Source organism: Lynx canadensis, chromosome A1 (assembly GCF_007474595.2).
Source record: "Lynx canadensis isolate LIC74 chromosome A1, mLynCan4.pri.v2, whole genome shotgun sequence".
Lineage (NCBI taxonomy): Eukaryota > Metazoa > Chordata > Mammalia > Carnivora > Felidae > Lynx > Lynx canadensis.
In genome coordinates, this window is record NC_044303.2 from 84856244 (window position 1) to 84876711 (window position 20468).

Sequence of the window (20468 nt, forward strand, 5' to 3'; positions counted from 1 at the left end):
CTACCCCAAGCAATCCACAAATCTATGCCATATCTATCAAAATACCACCAGCACGTTTCACAGAACTAGAGAAAACAATCCTAAAATTTATATGGAACCTCAATAGACCAAGAATATCGAATGCAATCTTAAAAACGAAAAACTGGAGGCATCACAATTCTGGACTTCAAGTTACATTACAAAAGTGTCATAAACAATACAATATGATGACATCATAGAAACAGACATATAGATCAGTGGAATGGAAAGAAAACTCAGAGATAAACCCACAGTTATATGGTCAATTATTCTTGGACAAATCAAGAAAGAACGAACAATGGGAAAAAAATCTCTTCAGCAACTAGTATTGGGAAAACTGGAAAGCAACATGCAGAAGAATGAAACTGGAGCACTTTGTTACAGCATACAAAAAAGTAAATTCAAAATGAATGAAAGACCTAAAGATGAGACCTGTAGTCATTAAAATCTTAGAGAACAGAGGCAGTAACCTCTTTGACATTGGTTGTAGCAACTTCTCATCAATGACACTGAAGTGTGTAACAGAATTCATTTTGTACTTACAAGTTGAAAATGTTCCTCAGTGTATGCTTTGAAACAGTTATATGAGTTTGAAAAACATATGTATCAATGACCAATCCTGCTCTTGATCAATTAATAAAACAGTATAATTTAATTCTCAGTGGAAAAAATAAACTATATAAAGATGAAAATAACACAGGGACACATATATGACATAGAAATATAAAATAGAAAACACCTAACCATAAAAAAGCACATACATTTAGCATATTGTAAAATGAAATGTTACTTGAATAAAACCAGTCACTACTGTAGCTCAGGTTTTGTTAAGATTTCATGTCTACCCACAATAGACACATTATACAACTGTTGTGACTCTGTTACGTTTTGATGACTTTCAGAAAGGTGTTCTTCTGTATCTTTCATGCCAGCAGTGGGTTCTCAACTTTGCTACTTAGAGCTTGTCTGATTCAATTGAATTATAAATATAATATGCCTAGTATCCACCAGTTGTTCACAGTGGACCATTGGTCAATGTCAAGATACTCAACAGTGTGGCTATTTCATTTCAATCTGCATCCATTGAAATAGAAGTGATTTAAAGCCATTTCAAAAATTTTGTTATAAGTGTTTCAGTGCCTGTACCCCATACAATTACCAAAAAGTATCATTTAAGAGAGATTTCATCTTCTTTGCATATAATCCTATGTTGTTGTAAATGTTAGGCACCCATAGATAGACATTTAAGTAATCCATGATGAGGTTTTCCACCAGGGTCACCTGTTATATTGATACTTCCCTTCCCTCATTTAAACCTAGCCCAGGAAAACCGTGTTTGCTGTCTTGTTGTTTGTTTGTTTTCACAAGTGTAAGCTAAATATATTGAATAAGCATGTTATAATAATAGTCTTGTTTCCAAAAAATACACTGAAATCAAGGTGTTTTAAATTTACTCTTTTTGGATTTCAATCCAGCTTTCTTTGTTTTTGAATACTATTAATACTAATTTGTGTAAGGGTCCTGGTGAAAACAGAAATGCCCTTAACCCTTTCTGTGTTGGGAACACTTTGAAATTTATGTCACTAAGACTGACAGTGTTTAATAATAAGCAACACTGGAAGGACGGGAGTTACACTGCAGTGATCCAGGCACTTGTCCTTCACAAACACACTCTGTGCTAATGTAAGTACAGAGAGGGTAGTTCTCATACACTCACTGGGTCACACTCTGATTCCATACAGTCAAGAGGGCAGGTTTGCCAAGGAGAACCCTGAGGTGTGCTGTGTCCCACAAATGCACCACACCTCTGTAAACTCTTTAGCATAAACATGTTAAAATGGATACAAAATTAATGCCCTACTTCATCAGATGTGTGCATGTGTCCTCTCTCTGTGGTGATCTTGTTTGTCTTTCTTTTTCTGTTTGCCCCACATCTCCTTTTCTAGATGATCAGAGCAGCTGCCACAGGTTGTGTGTGTTTGAGTGTTGGTATTTATACATTTATGATCATGGCTCCTAACAGAAAAAACTGCCTTAGAAAAGTGTTTTCTATTTCTCTCTTTCATAACACAAAATTATGTTTCTATCAAAGAACTGGTCTTAACCTGAAAAACAAAATTGTTTAATTTCTTGGTTTATGTTATTCAACAGCAAAACAAACCAAAAATGTCTTTTTGGAAATTATTGTTAATCATAATAAATTACTCAATTTCTTGCTGGAAGCCACAAATTGATATTTTGTACCTACCCACTATTATTTGCACACATGAACTTATACATACTATACCTGCAGGAGACTAAATTTAATTGAAAAGTCTCAAATGACATTCTTCAATTGCCAGCTACTTTTAATTGTAAACCAAACTATTTATTTGAGAGAGAGGATGAGAGTCAGGGAGGGACAGAGAGAGAAGGAGTAAGAGAATCAAAACAGGCTCCACACTGTCAGTGCAGATCCTGATGTGGGGCTCAACCCACAAAATGTGAGATCATGACCTGAGCTGAAATCAAGAGTCGGATGTTTAACCAACTGAGCCACCCAGGCTCCCCTTGCAGTATATATTTTTGGTACTGAGAACAGTAAATTCAGTATTTAGACACACAAGTTTTGTGTCAGACATGCCACTTGATGCGTATCAGGAGTTTTATTGTGTGTACTGATAGTTGTGTTCACTACACTAGTGTATATACCAGCATGTGTACTTATGTCTGCCACTGTGTGTGCTAATGTGTTCTAGGTGTACCAGTGTGTACTAGTGTGTATAATAGCATATGTACTACAGTATGTCCTAGTATGTGTACTAGGTGTGCCAGTGAGTGTACAGCTAGTGCTAGGGTGCGCTCATGTGCATATTAGCATGTGTATTTGTGTGTGCTTGTGTGTGTACTAGTATGTATGTTCAGTGTGCCAGTAAGTGTACAACTAATCCTAGTGTGTCATAATGTGTATACTAACATGTGATACGTGTGTGTGCTAATGTGTTGTAGGTGTGCCAGTGTGCACTTGTATGTATACCAGCATATGTACTAGAGTGTGTGATAGTATGTGTACTAAGTGTGCCAATGAGTGTACAACTACCACTAGTGCACACTCATGTGTTTATAGCAAGTGTACTTGTGTCTGCTATTGTGTTTGCTTGTATGTGTACTAGGTGTGCCAGTGAGTGTAGAAGTAATGCTGGAGTGTGCTCTTGTCTATACTAACGTGTACTTGCATATGCTTGTGTGTGTGCTAATAGTTGTACTCGTGTGAAATAATATTTGGGAACTAGCATGTGTACAAGTATGTATGAGTGTATATGAGATGTGCTAATATATGCTAGTATGTACTAGTGTGTGTACTAGTAAATGACAGTGTATATACTAGCGTGCACTAGTATTAACATATATACTAGTGTGTGATAGTGTGTAATAGGTTTACAACTCTGTGTGCTAGCTAGCATGTGTTCTAGCTGTGTGTTAGTACTTGTGCTACATTGAGCATAGCTTGTGTGCTACAGTGTATTAGTGCGTAGTAGTATGTACTGGACATACTATTGTGTGTACTGACATAGCAGTTTTATACTAGCGTGTACTCATGTGTTTACTAGCCATTTACTTGTATTTGTGCTAATATGAGTACTAATTTGTGTGCTATTGTATCCTAGTGAGTAGTAGAGTGTGCTAGACCTGATGCTGTGGTCTACTGTGTGTCCTAGATGTGTACTAATGTACACCCCTGTGTACACTAGTGTATACATGTGTGTGTGTATGTGCGCGCGCATGCTAGTGTGTGCTAGGCGTGTGCACTAGGAAGAATAATGGAAGATTGCATCACAAATGACATCATGGCAACACCCCAAGCAGTATGCCTTGGGCATACATGATGTCATAGAGGACCAGCCAATCAGAATCCTCCCCAGCCTGTGGTCCTCTGGTGGGTGGCGGTGGTTGGGAGTGAAGGCAGAGTTTGAAGCAGGAGTTTCCAGGGTACCCACAGTCCTGGACCTGGGAACCTCCCCACAGTGGGAGTGCAGCATAGCTCCTGTAGTTCCACCCCCTGGAGTCCCTCCCTCCCACATCTCCTCAGATATCCTGTCACCTGAGCCTGCAGTTATCTGCTTCAGGTGAGTTACTTTTTAGGGAATGTTCATCACTTGTGCTCTGAATTAGTTTTGCTATTTGAAGGTCCTGGGTTTGAATCCTTGCCCTACTGTTTGCTGTCTTGGGAAAATTGCTTAATTTCAGTAAGCCTGAGTGTCATTGTCTACAAAATGAGCTAGTGTGCAGGTCTTTTTAGGGTTGTTTATTGTTTAAATGAGATAATCTGAGTTAAATACTGAGCACATTGTCTATCCTAAGAAAGTACCCAATAAGGATCACCAGTAAGGGTAATATACCCTTAATCATTAAATATTCATGTTCTTCCTATGTATCTTCTTACACTTTGTATGGTGTTTTTTTAATTGAGATGTAAATGATATATTACATTAGTTTTATGTGTACAAAATAATGATTTTATATATAGTGTAAAAATATCAACAAAATACATGTTAATATTCACCACCATGAATATTCACAATATCTCTCATAGTGAAAATCAACTTTTAGCAAGTATTAGACAAGATCACTAGCTAGAGTCACCATGCTGCTTTTTAACCACCTTCAGCCAATTTGCCCACCTCCTGACCCCACTTCTGTCAACTACTAATCTCTTCTTTGTATCTGTGAGTTTTTTCTCTTTATGAGATTCCACATATAAGTGATCGTGTGTATTTGTCTCTTATTTCCATGAGCATAATGACTTCAAGGTCAATCCATGTTGACAAAGTGGTCAGATTTCATTCTTTTCATGGCTAAATAGTAACTGCAGTATGTGTATGTATGTGTGTGCGTGTGTGTGTGTGTGTGTGTGTGTGTGTGTGTGTGATGTCTCCTGTACCCATTCATCCATCTATGGTCACATAGGCTGTTTCCAGATGTTGGCTATTGTAAATACTGCTGCAGTGAATGTGAGGGTGGGTATATCTCTTAGGATTAGTGTTTCTGTTTCCTTCAGATGAATGCCCAGAAGCGAATTGCTGGATTTTATGGTAGTTCCATTTTTAATGTTTTTGAGGACCCTCCATGCTGTTTTCCAGAGGGTCTGTACCAAGTTACTTTCACACCAATGGTGCACAGGATTCCTTTTATCCACAGTCCTGCCAAACTTTGTTATTTCTTGTCTTTTTTAGTAAGATCTGTTGTGACAGGTGTGAGGTGATAGCCTTTGTGATGTTGCTTGTCATTTCCATGCTGGTTAGTAATTTCAGCACCTTCCACAGCTTCATTGTTTGGCTATTGTGTCCTATCCAGTATACACACAAGTCTCTTTTCACATTATGATTTGAAAATATTTTCTCCCATTCAAAAGGTTGTCTTTTAATTTTTATTGATTGTTTCTTTTGATGTGCTGAACTTTTTAGTTTGATGTAGTCCCACTGGTTTATTTTATATTTATCCTTTACTTGTGGTGTCAACCTCCCCCCCCCAAATCATCTCAAAGACTAATGTCAAGATGATTCCCACCTATGTTTTCTTCTGGCAGTTTTATAGTTTCAGGTCTTATGTTTCACTCCTTAACACATATTGAAGTGACTTTTGGGTGTGGTTGACGGCAGGGGCCCAGGCTCCTTTTTTTTGTTTGTTTGCTTTGCATGTGGCTGTCTGTTCTCCCAGCACCATTTATTGAACAGATTGTCCTTTCCCCATTGTGTGTTTTTGGCTCCTTCATTGTAAATTCATTAGTTATATGTATGTCGTTTCATTTCTATTCTCTCCATTCTTTTCCATTGATCTATGTTCTTATTTTTATGCCAGTACCATGCTGTTTTGTGTAATATCTCTTTGTAATTGGAGTTGCTTTTGTATTTTGGTAGTAGTTATGTTATGAGCAGATAGGGGATTTTAGTAAGTGGCACAGGGGCAGGTTGTCTCCTGGTGATGCCCACGTGCAGCTCACAAATGGGAGTCAGACTCAGAGAAAAAGAGACATTCCTGTGTGCGGGTAAAGAAACTTTAACTGCTGCCACCTTCCCCATATCTTAAATCCTGGTCGTGTGAGTTTGACGCTGTGTATAAAAACACAGTTGAGCATGAATATAGTTTGAAAATGGATGTGTGTTTCAGGCTGCATGGGCAAAAAGATTTTCCTGTTGGAATGTACATTCAAAGGTTTAAGATAACTGATTTATAGCACAGATGAATCTATTCTGTCTGGGAGGAGGATGGGACATATTTGTGGTGTGCTACACCATAAAGAAAAGGGGTGGGAAAGATGTAGAGCAGAATTTAGCTTTTTGTAAATTTTAATTTTTTATTATTTTTTAAAATACAATTTATTTTCAAATTGGTTTCCATACAACACCCAAGTGCTCATCTCAACAAATGCCTTCCTCCATGCCCATCACCCACTTTCCCCTCTCCCCCACCCCCTATCGACCTTCAGTTTGTTCTCAGTCCTTAAGAGTCTCTTAAGGCTTGCCTCCCTCCCCTCTATGTAACATTTTCCCCCTACCCTTCCCCCATGGTCTTCTGTTAAGTTTCTCAAGATCCACATATGAGTGAAAACATATGGTATCTGTATTTCTCAGTCTGACTTATTTCACTTAGCATAATACCCTCCAGTTCCATCCATGTTTCTGCAAATGACAAGATTTCATTCTCTCTCATTGCCAAGTAATATTTCATTGTATATATAAACCACATCTTCTTTATCCATTCATCAGTTGATGGACATTTAGGCTCTTTCTATAATTTGGCTATTGAAAGTAAGCAGCATCTAGCAGCATGACAGAGGTGGCTCTGTCATGAATATTTGCTGGAAGACTAGCCCTGTAGATGTCTTGACCAAAGCTGACCACTAGGGCTGTAAAACATAAAACCTTTTAGTGGCTACATGTTTTCTTGAGATAAGACCAAATTTTGACCATGGACTCCTTAGCTCTGTGTATTCCGCTCTTTACTCCAGAACCAATCCCTCCTCTGACCAATGAGGCATTTTTTTTCCTTTGGTCTTCCAATTACCCTCCCCCAACACATGCATCGCCTCCTCTGTGGACTTGTCCCTGGTGCCCTTTTTAACCTGTACCAGTAAACTAGGTTCCATGAAGCAGAGACCACCTGTGTTCCCCCTGCCCCTCATGTGTCTCTTTGCTAATACAGTAGTAGCAGATAGCAAGTACTTGAGGAGTGTTCGCAAATCAGGGAAGGAGGCAGTTTTGTGTCAGACCCTGTCTTTCATCCCTGTCTTCAAGGACTCCTGACTGTGCAGTGGAAGAAACAGATAGCTGTGCTGTGGGATCAGTGCTCTAGCAGAAGAAAATCCAGGGCACTCTGAGAAAACACATGGGTGTGTCTGTCAAAAACACCTTCACAGAGAAAAGGAAACTCAAAAGGGCATTTGCACAAAGCCAGGGGAAAGGGAAGAGAGAGGAGTTACTGTAGGCTCCCTCTGCTGGTGGTTAATCACCCACCCTGTCTTCTCTCAAGACTGAGCTCCATGGCCTCATTCTCATTTCTTATCTCCCTCCTTGTGATCTGTGTGAGCCTCTATTATACTCCCTCCAGTGGGTCATGGCAGCTGCTTGCCAGCTTTTAATTTCTATGAGTATACTTCCCTTTGAGGTCTCTGGTCTTTTCCTTCTACTTGCTTGGTAAATGTCTTGTGGTGGAGTGACTTTGTTGTGATCATGTACTGTTATTGTGGGAGGAAAATTTGGAGTTCATCCCCTCCTTTTATGGATAGACAAACTGATTCTCAGCAGAGAAATTACTTGCCCAAAGACAAACCCTTGGTTTGTGCAAATGAGGACCAGCACTTAGGTATCCTGACTATTGAGGCAATGGCTCCATCCTAAGCATACTTCCTTTTTGTTTTCCTTGTCTTCTTCTTCTCCTTCTCCTTCTCTTTCTCCTTCTCCTTCTCCTTCTCCTTCTCCTTCTTCTCCTCCTTCTCCTCCTCCTCCTCATTTTTCTTCTCCTTCTTTTTTCAATTTAAAGTTAGTTGACATAAATTGTATTCTTAGTTTCAGGAGTAGAGCCTAGTGATTCATCTCTTACATATGACACGTAGCGCTCAATCCATAAATTGCACTTCTTAATGCCCATTACCCATTTAACCCATTCCCATATCCACCCCTCCTCCAGCAACCATTAGTTTCTTCTGTGTGTTTAATATCTCTTATGGTTTGCTCCCTCTCTGTTTTTATCTTATTTTTCATTCCCGTACCCTGTGTTCATCTGTTGTGTTTCTTAAATTCCACATATGAGTGAAATACGATATCTGTCTTTCTCTGACTGACACTCCATCCATGTCATTGCAAATGGCAAGATGTCATTCTTTTTTTATGTCTGAGTAATATCCCATTGCCTATATACACTACACCTTTTTTATCCATTCATCAGCTCTTGGACATTTGGGTTCTTTCCATAGTTTAGATTTTATTCATATAACTGCTATAAACTTGGGGTGTATGTGCTCAAGGATTTATAACTTGATTCTTTAATCTGTCACCTCTGCCATCAAATAATATTTCCTTGCATATATATGTTACTTCACTAGATGAACAATGTACAACCGAATACAATAATAAACCTCCATTTCCCCTTTCTGACCTTTGCGACATTCATGTCTTCTGTTTTACTTGACACTTGCTATAGACTAAGCAGTATGTTGCTTTTACATTTCCTTAAACCTTACAGTATCTTTTAGAGGAAAATTTTAAGTGAGATGATGAAAGTCTGATATTTTTCCAGTTACTATTTGTACCCTCTTCATTACTTCCTACATACCAGTGCCCATCTGTTACCATTGTCTGTTGGCCTGAAGAATTCTCATCGACATTTCTTGTAGTGTGAGTCTATTCTATGACACTTGCAGTGTTGATATGCCTGAAATGGATTTATTTGTCTTCATTTACTTAAGGAAATTTTTCTAGATGTGGAATTTGAGATTGTCATTGGCATTTTCCTTCTTTCATGATTTGAAGATGTCATTTAACATTATTGGTTTATAATTTCTTCTAAAAAAGAGTTGGCAGCCCATTTAGCCTTTAGCCATATGTATCATGTGTGCTTTCTGAATGTTTTCAGATTTTTCTTTCTCACTCATTTCCACAACTTCATTATTATAGGTCACTGTCTGATTTTGTGTTTGTGTTTTTCTGCTTGGGGTTCACAGAAACTTTTGCATGGATGGGTTTATGGTTTTATCCAGTTTGGAGATTTAAGGCAATTACTGTTGGGTCTCACCCATTCTTGTGTTGTCCCACGAGTCACTGATGCTCTTTACATTTATCTCCTATCTCTTAGTGTCTCTGGGCTTCCATTTGCATAGTTCCTATTGCTGTATCTTCAAGTTCTCACACTTTATTTGTCTGCATCAACCCATCATTCTTTCTTGTTTGATTTTGTTTATGTTTATTTATTTTTGAGAAAGAAACAGAACATGAGTAGTGGAGGGACAGAAAGGGAAACACAGAGTCTGAAGCAAGGTCCTGTCTCTGAGCTGTCAGCACAGAACAAGACGTGGTGCTTGAACCAACAAACCATGAGATCATAACCTGCACCGAAGTCAGATGCTTAATTGACTCAGCCACCAAGGTGCCACTCATCTCTTCATTCTTAAAGCCCATTTGGTATAGTTTTTCATTTCACATATCCTAGTTTCAGCTCTGTAAATTCTATTTTATTATTCTTTATGATTTCCCTTTGTCCCCGCATCACATGTGTATTTTCCTTTAATTCCTGAGCATATTTAATGGCTCTTTTCACATTTTTACCTGCCATTTGGGGTCTTTGTCTGTGGACGATGTGAGTGACACATTTGGGTTTGTATTGTTTGACTCTTTTGGCCTCACCATGACTTTAGTAAAAATAGATCTCACATATTAATTTTTCATCATGAAGGAAAGTTAACATTCCTTTAAAATGTAGTGTCCAGGTGATGATGTCAGGAAGGCCAATGAGAAAGCCTTCAGTGATTGGCCAGCTGAACAAGGCCAACCAGAGGGAGCCCTGGTGATTTTCCAGGCATGGTTGTGACATCACTAAAAGGCATTGTGACACACCAGTGCTGTTATAAAAGCCAGTCAAGACCCAGGTGGCACTGGGGAGAGTGATGACACTTCAGCTACAACTGTTCCTGCCATTCCTCCTGTTGTTTGCCTGGGTTGTCTTCCCCTGTTGATGGCAAACCCATTGCCCACTATGAGTATTCAAACTATAAGCCCTCCATCTCAGCTTAGCATTGGACAGAAAACTCACTGGGAAACCAGCCTGAACTGGTAGCTCTTTGATTGGGAGCCCTCCAACTCAGCAGACAAGTAAGCAATTGATTTCCCAGGACAACAGGCCCACTAAGAGCATTGTGAGACCAGGCCTTCTGTTCTAGATTGGCACTGGGCCAATGAGTCCCCTGGACAGTGTGCTGACCAGGAGAGTTTCCACCAAAATTTCTGCATGCCAGTAGAGCACAGGACAATTGAGTCCTTATCACCCAGGATTGACTTCAGCCTTAAGTCCTTTTGGCCTGTCACCTGAATTTTTCCTCTTTCAGGGAGTTCTACTCAGAAGAAAACAATACCAGGCCCTAAAAGATGAGACAAACCAGTAATTTGAAGACTTTGTATTAAACTTCACGACAGGAGAAGAGGGGGTTGGGAGGAATTTGTAGAGGCAACCCAGGCCCTTAGCACAGAGGGGTCACTGTCTGAGGTCCTCCAGATTAAAGGGAGGTGCTTCCACCTGGAGGGAGAGGTGCAGACCTTAGAACAGGTGTAGTAGTGGGGTGACAGGAAGACTCAGCTCCATGAAGTGCAGAGATTCATTGTGCACACAAAGGACTTCCTGGAAGATTTTGCTTCCTAGGCAATATTGTCCAAGGGGTAACGTACTCCCACCCACCAAAGATGGCATAAAAGGGAGGCTGAGAAAAGTGTGATCATCTCCAGAAGTGGGGGCATTACATGAGTTTACAATTTACATGAATTTTAAATAAATAATTTAAGGTGATCATTTCAGAATAATTAAGAGAAACAATCCGTGGGTTATTGTAATGCACATCCCAGGTTGCAGGCAATATTGCATCTTATGACTCATCATATTGTCACGGTGGTGGATAGGGGTCTCCACAGCTCTGAGAATGTGTCATTGAACTATAGAGAGCTGACACTGAGTACAACCTGCCTGTACGCATCAACACTTTCTCAAACATTGATTTATAGAACTCAAGGACAGCTGCTGAGGTCAGCACATTCTGATAGAAAGTAAAAAGCAGTATGAGAGCAAATGTGACAAGAGCAGAGAACCAGGATGGAGGGAGGCCAGAGGCATTGTACCATTCCCTGTCTCTGTTTGAGAGTGTGTGGTATCAGTGTGGTAGGCAAAGAAAGAGGTGCGAGGAGCTATGATGGTGGGCTTTGTTCTGACCAAGGAAGCAATTCAGTTATTGGGAGAGACATGTGGGATTCAAATTGGGTCTTTAAGGGTTTGGGAGGCAGAGTAAGGCAGAGAGTGAGAGAGGTGGGAACAGGTGTGCCTTGGAGACTGTAGGGTGTGCATGGGCATGAAGGAAAGTGGCTACTCTCAAGAACAGAGTTGGGGCAGCTGGGTGACTCAATCAGTCAGACATTGGACTTCAGCTCAGGTCATGATTTCATGGTTTGTGGGTTTAAGCACCACATCAGGCTCTGTGGAACCTGTTTTGGACACATCTTGGAGCCTGTTTTGGATTCTGTGTCTCCCTCCCTCTTTCTGTCCCTCCCCCACTCACAATCTGTCTCTCTCTGTCTCAAAAATAAATAAATATTTAAAAGATAAAAAAATAAAAAGAACAGAGTTGAGAGTCCATGATGAATTGGGCACTTGGGACTAGAAGGGAATTCAATTATAAGGTTCCAGGCTCAGCTCTTCCTGGAAAATGGTCCCTCTTAGCTCCAGGAATGTGGATTTGAAGCTTAGGTGAGGTGCAGATCACAGTAGGCTGGGGCCTATCTGTGACTCCAGCTGAGGTGCAGGGGAAGAGTCTAGTCCCATGGCTACTGAGTTGTGCTCAGGACAGGGTGCTCCTAGCACCTGGGCATAAACTGATGGAAACCATGAGAAAGATAACTCTGGAGGTGGAACATGAATTTCAGGGTGACATGGGAAGTAGGAAGTTTGTTTCTCTAAGATGGGTGGTATCTGACATGACATGAGGGCTCCTGCTTTTAGGAGCCTGTGGGGAGGCAAGTGGAGTCCAAGTCACTTAGATGTAAGGGGGATGTGGGTCGCTTTTGTGATCCCATCCTTTGGAAACTCCTGGTTATAGCAGCTCAGACCCTGTTCAGCACACCCTGGTTTTCCAGAAACATCAGGCTCCTGGATGGGCTGAGAGCTCAGAACTCCTCACTCCTTGAGTCTCCATTCCTTTATATGTAAAATGAAGACAACCTGGAGTGGGGGTGTGGTCAAGTGAAAAGGAGACACAGGAGATGTCAGGGTTCAGGAGAGGATAAAAAGGGCAAATGAGAGGTGGTCTCCTAAGGAAAGATAAAAATTGGGACAGTCCACTGTGAGCCAGGTCTTGGCTCTGGCCCATCCATCTCAAAGGAAAAGCATCAGCTCTAGAGGAGTAGTCTGGGTTCTGCTTCTGTTACACAACTGGTTAAAGTCTGTCACAGCTCAGCACCTGCCCAGTCACAGCCCAGCACCAGACCCCTTTTATCTCTTTCCCTGCTGCTTGACACCCACAGGTTATGGTTCTGGGGAGGCTTGGAGCTCCAGGGAGCCAGGGTGGGACTGCTAGATTTAGGCAACTATTCTGAGAAGTGATGACAGGTAGATCATTAATATAGGTAGGTATGTAGGTAGGTAGATTTATAGATTAACAGGAAGCTGCAAGTAGTACAGAAAGGTCATTTCACAAAGGCAGCATCTATTCATTTTGCCCCAGTGTAACATCTTACATCACTGCAGGACAATATTAACATCAGGAAACTGACAGTGGCACAATGGGCATGTCTGGCTCTGTCAGTTTGTCATGTACATTCACATATCCAACAGCACAATCCATGTGTGGAACACCTCCATCATCCAAAAGATCCCCCTCATGCTACTCACCCCTCCCCCCCAACATCGCTGGCCATGACAATTAACCATTTATTTTACATTTGGGGAGTTTTGTCTTTTTTGTTTCATGAAGGGAATCCTACAGCCATGACCTGTGATGTTGTTTGTTTGTTTCCACTCAGGGTAATACCCTACAGATCCATCCAAGTTTTGTGTATCACAGCTTCAGCTTTATGGCCTCTTTATCACTGAGTAGGATTCCCTTGTGTGGATATGTCACAGTTTGTTCATCCAGTCACCTTTTGAGGGATATTTTGTTTGTTTTCTACTCTTTTGGCTATTACAAATAAACCTTCAGTGAACATCTGTGCACAGTGTTTTATGGTATCTCAATCAGTCCAGGAGACTGATTACTGTGTTTTAAAGTTTAAAAATAGCTTGTATTGAACGTATCAAACTCTCTTACCAGAGTGGCTGTGCCATTTCATTTATATTCCCACCAATGATGTTTGAGAGAGCTGCTTCTTTCCAACATTTCATGTTCGTACTGGTTTTTTTTTTTTTTCCAGCTCTTCTAACAGGTGGCATTTTCATTTACATTTCCCTCATGGCTGTGATGTTGCTTTTTTTTTTTGTTTTTTTCATGTGCTTATTTGCCACCTACATGTTCTCTTTGATGTAATGTCTGTTCATTTGTTTTGCCCATTTTCTCTTTGAGTAGTTTTTTTTTTCCTTTTGAGTGTTGAATGTTCCTTAAATATTCTAGTGAGAAGTTTTTTTGTTTGTTTGTTTGTTTTATCAGATATGTGGTTTGCAAATATTTTTACCTAGTCTATAGCTTGTCTTTTCATGCTCCTTGTAGGAGCAAATGCTCTTACTAGAATAAATGTTTTCAATTTTGGTAAAGTTCTGTTTATCAAGTGTTTTCATTTTTAGTGCTTGGGTTAAGAACACACCAATCCCTAGGTCTTAAAGATCTTCTCCTGTGCCTCCACTGTAAAAGTTTTATAGCTTTATGTTTTGTTTTGAATCTATGCTGTGATAATTTGAGTTCACATTTGTATAAGAAGTGAAGTTTAGATCAAGGTATTTTTGTTTCTTTTGTTTTTGTTTCTTTGCCAATGCATGTCTAATGGCTTTAACACCTGTTGCTGACAAGACTCTCCTCACAAAGTGCATTATTTACCTTTGCCAAAAATCAGTGATTCATATTGTCATAGTTCTATTTCTTTGTCCCCTCTTCCCTATTGAATCTGTGTCTTTGTCTCCACCAACACCACATCTTCAGATGGAGCATATTAATTTCTCCAATTTTATTCCTTTTCAAAGCTGTTTGACCTCTCCTAATTCCTTTTCATTTCCATTCCATTCCATTTCATTTTTCATTTCTAGAAAATGAAGCTGTGTCTATAAAATAAATATTACTTGGCTTTCCACAGGAAATGTGTGAAACCTATCTATCAATATGGAGAGATGACATTTTTACTATGTTGTATCTTCTTACCTGTGAGCATGATATGTCTCTCATTTATTTAGATGTTTGATTTCTTTCATCAGTGCTGTATAGATTTCAGCATACAAGTCTTGTGCATGGTTTTTAGTCTTTGATCTTAGTGTTGTAATGATGACAAATTGTGTATTAAAATTTCATCTGCAATGTTTTCATTGCTAGTGAAAAGAAATAAGGTATTCTTCTATGTTTGTCCTGTATCCTGACAGCTTCCTGAATTCACATGTTAGATCTAAAGCAGTTTCTGTTTTGTTGTGGTTCACTAGAACTTTCTAGATAGATAATTGCTGGAATTTCCTACGTATGGAAACATGCTATACTAATGTATGGACAATTTTATTTTTCTCTTTCCAGTCTACATACCTCCTTCATACCTTTCTTTGCTTTATTGCTAATCTAGAATTTTAGCACCGCACTGAATAAGAATGGTGGGAGAACATGACCTTGACTTGTTTCTGATCTTTAGGAAGAAAACATCAGTTTTTCACTATTGTGTATAATGTGGGTAGAGCTTTTTTATAGAGATATTTCATGAAGTTGAGGAATTCCTTCTATTTTTCTGTTTTCTGAGGTTTTTTTGTGAATGTGTATTGAATTTTGTGAATTGCTTTTCTGCATCACCTGACGTGATCATGTGGTTATTCTTTTTTTTTTTTATTTTTTTATTTTATTTTTTTTTATGAAATTTATTGACAAATGGTTTCCATACAACACCCAGTGCTCATCCCAAAAGGTGCCCTCCTCAATACCCATCACCCACCCTCCCCTCCCTCCCACCCCCCATCAACCCTCAGTTTGTTCTCAGTTTTTAACAGTCTCTTATGCTTTGGCTCTCTCCCACTCTAACCTCTTTTTTTTTTTTTTCCTTCCCCTCCCCCATGGGTTCCTGTTAAGTTTCTCAGGATCCACATAAGAGTGAAACCATATGGTATCTGTCTTTCTCTGTATGGCTTATTTCACTTAGCATTACACTCTCCAGTTCCATCCACGTTGCTACAAAGGGCCATATTTCATTTTTTCTCATTGCCACATAGTACTCCATTGTGTATATATACCACAATTTCTTTATCCATTCATCAGTTGATGGACATTTAGGCTCTTTCCATAACTTGGCTATTGTTGAGAGTGCTGCTATGAACATTGGGGTACAAGTGCCCCTATGCATCAGTACTCCTGTATCCCTTGGATAAATTCCTAGCAGTGCTATTGCTGGGTCATAGGGTAGGTCTATTTTTAATTTTCTGAGGAACCTCCACACTGCTTTCCAGAGCGGCTGCACCAATTTGCATTCCCACCAACAGTGCAAGAGGGTTCCCGTTTCTCCACATCCTCTCCAGCATCTATAGTCTCCTGATTTGTTCATTTTGGCCACTCTGACTGGCGTGAGGTGATACCTGAGTGTGGTTTTGATTTGTATTTCCCTGATAAGGAGCGACGCTGAACATCTTTTCATGTGCCTGTTGGCTATCTGGATGTCTTCTTTAGAGAAGTGTCTATTCATGTTTTCTGCCCATTTCTTCACTGGGTTATTTGTTTTTCGGGTGTGGAGTTTGGTGAGCTCTTTATAGATTTTAGATACTAGCCCTTTGTCCGATATGTCATTTGCAACTATCTTTTCCCATTCCGTTGGTTGCCTTTTAGTTTTGTTGGTTGTTTCCTTTGCTGTGCAGAAGCTTTTTATCTTCATAAGGTCCCAGTAATTCACTTTTGCTTTTAATTCCCTTGCCTTTGGGGATGTGTCGAATAAGAGATTGCTACGGCTGAGGTCAGAGAGATCTTTTCCTGCTTTCTCCTCTAAGGTTTTGATGGTTTCCTGTCTCACATTTAGGTCCTTTATCCATTTTGAGTTTATTTTTGTAAATGGTGTGAGAAAGTGGTCTAGTTTCAACCTTCTGCATGTTGCTGTCCAGTTCTCCCAGCACCATTTGTTAAAGAGGCTGTCTTTTTTCCATTGGATGTTCTTTCCTGCTTTGTCAAAGATGAGTTGGCCATACGTTTGTGGGTCTAGTTCTGGGGTTTCTATTCTATTCCATTGGTCTGTGTGTCTGTTTTTGTGCCAATACCATGCTGTCTTGATGATGACAGCTTTGTAGTAGAGGCTAAAGTCTGGGATTGTGATGCCTCCTGCTTTGGTCTTCATGTGGTTATTCTTTAGTAGCCTGGGGATAGGATGGATTATTTTTTTAATTGATTTTTAAGTATTGTAATTGTCTCACATTTCTGAAATAATCTCCATGTGGGCATGGTGTATGGATCTTTTTCTGTAGGAATGAATTCTATTTGATAATGTTTTGTGTGGAATTTGGGAGGTGTATTCATGAAAGATGTTAGCCTGTATTTTTTTATTGATATTCTTTTTCATGTTTAGATTCAAGGTAATGCCAGCTTCATAAAAAAAAAAAAAAAAGAAGTGTACTTCCTTGTTTTGTTTCTATTTGCTGGAAAATATGCAAAACAGAGGTCAATTTTGTTAAAATGCTTGGAAGAATTCTCCATTTAAATAATCTACATCTGGATGTAACATTTTTAGAGTATTAAAATTACAAATCTGATTTATTTCATAGTTATAGGAGTATCCCAAATACCTATTTCAACGGAGGGCATGGAGTAGTATGTGCTTTTTGCAATCTTGGTCCTTTCTTCTCAGATGTCCTATTTGTGTAGGTACAGTATTTTCTTATTAATCTTTTGGTATGTGCAGAGTCTGAATTCATACCGCTAGTTCATTCCTGATCCTGAGAATTTGTGTTTTCTTTTTTCATCCGTTTGCCAGAGTTTGGTTAACTTTACGGATCACTCTTTCACTGAGTTCCCTCTTTTTTTCAACCAATTTCATTAATTTCTGCTCTAATTTTTATTATTAATATTATTTTTTACTTATTTTGGGCTAATTTTGCCCTTCTGTTTTATGTTTCTCACGATGTGAATTTTGATTATTGCTTTGAGGCTTTTCTTCCTCAATGTAAGCACTTAATCCTTGCATTAACACTCTCTCAGGGCAACTTTAACTGTGCTCCACAAATTTTAGTATGCCATATATTATTATAATTTAATTGTTTTACTTTCAATGGAGACTTCTTCTTCCACCAATGAATTATATAGAGTTTTATTTTATCTTTTAATTGTTTAGGGGTTTTCTTATATTTTTTCTTTCATTCCTTAGTATGATTTTATTGTGGTTGAACAATATAGTCTGTATGATTTTAATTCTTTCAAATTTGTTGAGGTTTGTTTTATGACCCAAGATACAGCCTAACTTCCTATATGTTCTGCAGGCACTAGAAAACAATATAAATTTTGTAGTTATTGGTAGGATTGTTTTGTAAGTGTCTATGTCAATGAGCTAAAGTTGTACTACAACAAACTAGAAAAAGGAAAAACAAAATAAACCCAAGCTAAGCAGAAGGAAGGAAAAAATAAAAATGAGAAGACATCAAGGAAACTAAAACAAGAACTTCTTTCCATCTGCTCATATGCTCTTCTTTGTATGAGTGCATGACCTGAGAGCATGTGCTCTCTGTTGCCTCCATCTTCTTCATCCCCTGGCGACCTCCGTTAGGATCCTCACAGAGAGTGCCGCCCCTCCCCCCCAATCTAGCCTATATCCCAGACCACCCTGCCCCTCTCCTGTGCACACACACTGGTGGTATCAGGATGCTACAGTAAATGTGATTGCTTCTTCTATCTATAGTTCCCCCACCCCCAGAATGTGACCTCCGAGGGCACAGGGACTAAACTCCTCAATCTAGTCCATGCAGAGTAGGTATTTTGCCCTAACAGATGCATTGTTCTTTAGGGCAGGCCACATTTAAAGAAACAAAGCCAATTTAGTACTATGCAGTATAGAGTTGTAGTTGAACAGCTATCCATCCAGGTTCTTTCTTTAAACTGTATTAAGTGCCTGTGCCACAAAGCACTGTCCCAGTGAACAGGACAGTGTATTTCCCAGGACACAGTGTGCTCCTTCTCCATTGTTGGGTGAACCATGCATTGAATCCCTATGGAGATAACCAATTCCTGGACATATGGGAGTGGGCATGAATTCACAGCTCCCAGAGGACCTGTTTCCAGAGGCACCGTTATCTTTGTAGTGCAGTTCAAATACCTTATACCATGTTTATAAGGTCCTACCTGGTGGGACTCCCATTTGCCTCTCCTACTGCATCCTACAACTCTCCCCTGTTGACCCGTATCCTCCGGTGCATTAGGTCATTATTCAGTCCATATGGTTTCCATTCCTGGCCTTTGCCTAATTCTCCCCTTGATGGGGAACACTACCCCACACAACTCACAAATTTACCTGCTTTGTCCTGTCTAGTTTTACTAATCTTTTTGTTTTAGGGTTCTTAGGTAGTATAAAGACTTTTTATGTGTTGATCTTAGTCTAGAACTTTACTAAATTTGTTTTTGTTCTAACTGTGGTTGTTTTATGTACATATATTTAGAATTAAGCCATCTGCAAACAAATATATATTTACTGTTTCCTTTCAGACTTGGATGCCCTTATTTTTTTTAATCCAATTACTTTGGCTAGCAATTACAATATAATACTGAATAGGAGGCATGAGAATGGACATTGTTTTCCTTATTTAAATTATATAAGGAAAAGCTTTAGTTTTTCCACCACTGAGCATGATGTAAGCTGTGAGATTGAGTTTTGTGGCCTGTATTGTGTGGTATATGTGCTGCCGAAGTGAGCACAGGCCTGTATTGTGCGGTCTCAACATGAGCACTACAGCATCCTCCAGGACATCAGCAGCAGCCCCAGCACCTCCTGGTTGGCAGGGTTTAAACATAAGTACATACAGTACATCTTCCATTTTTTTTTATCATCCTAGAAGTTCTGTTTGTCTCTTGATAGTAACTGCATCTTCTATACTGCTGCTTCTTCTACTGTGACCCAGAGATATCTACTGCATGTCAGTAAATATGGCTCACTTTCTTCCATAAGCTCTATCAACAGGGGACTCCTCATTCTGACATTACCCAGGGATGTTTTCTTTATAGGAGTCATGCTGTTGTCAAGTGAATACATGGCGATTCTCTTGCCCATTCATCAGAGGCAGTACCAGCATCTTCACAGTACCAGCCCCTCCTCAAGAGTCTCCACAGAGAGAAGAGCCACCCAGACTGTCCTGTTGGTGAGTTTCTCTGTGGTCATATACTGGGTGGACGTCATCATCTCATTCTCTTCATGTTTGTTACGGGGATATTATCCAGTCATCCTGGATTTTGACAAGATTGTGTCCAATGTGTATGCCACTGTCAATGCATTGGTGGTAATTTGTCCTGGTAAAAGGATAAAAATGTGCTTCAAAAGTGTGGAAAAATTTCAACCAATGTATAACTACATATTCATGAAATAGTTGCCTCCAAAACTGATTATTTTGCTTTTATTCAAACAGCAGAGTATTTATGTAACATTTAAAATTCAATTTTAATTTAAGTATAATTTAACATCATATCCTAATTTTTCTAAATGTATTTGAAACTTATGATGCCAAGGACATTTCAGTGTCAGTAGTTTAGTATTCAGGAAGATTTGGTAGTCCCACGTTTACTAGGTCATTCATTTTGCAATTTATTTCTCATCTCCCTTAAGGAAAATTTTCTCTCTATACAAGGAAGTTATACTCTAATACAGCACTATTGTACTTTAGTACAATGTTGGTATTCCTTATAGATAGCATAATATTTTTATATTAATTTCAATTTTAATTTCAAGATATTTAGTTATGTATACAATTTTAGATGAAATGACATTTTCTCTCTGCACGATTTACATTTATTTCTCTTATGTTCTGGCTTCTTTTAAGGCTACAAAGATTTTTGCTCCCATATTTGTATGTTTTCTCTATTTTACCTTTCACTA

The 20468-nt window shown here is 39.2% G+C and overlaps 1 protein-coding gene across 1 annotated transcript; it reads left to right on the forward strand.

The window, feature by feature from the left end:
• Positions 1-3837: 3837 nt before the first annotated feature.
• LOC115511078 (vomeronasal type-1 receptor 90-like) lies at positions 3838-19943 on the forward strand. Its single transcript, XM_030311609.1, is given in 4 exon segments — positions 3838-4124; positions 5232-5295; positions 19345-19894; positions 19897-19943. Coding segments are annotated over 4 exon segments (948 nt in total).
• The last annotated feature ends 525 nt before the right edge of the window (positions 19944-20468 follow it).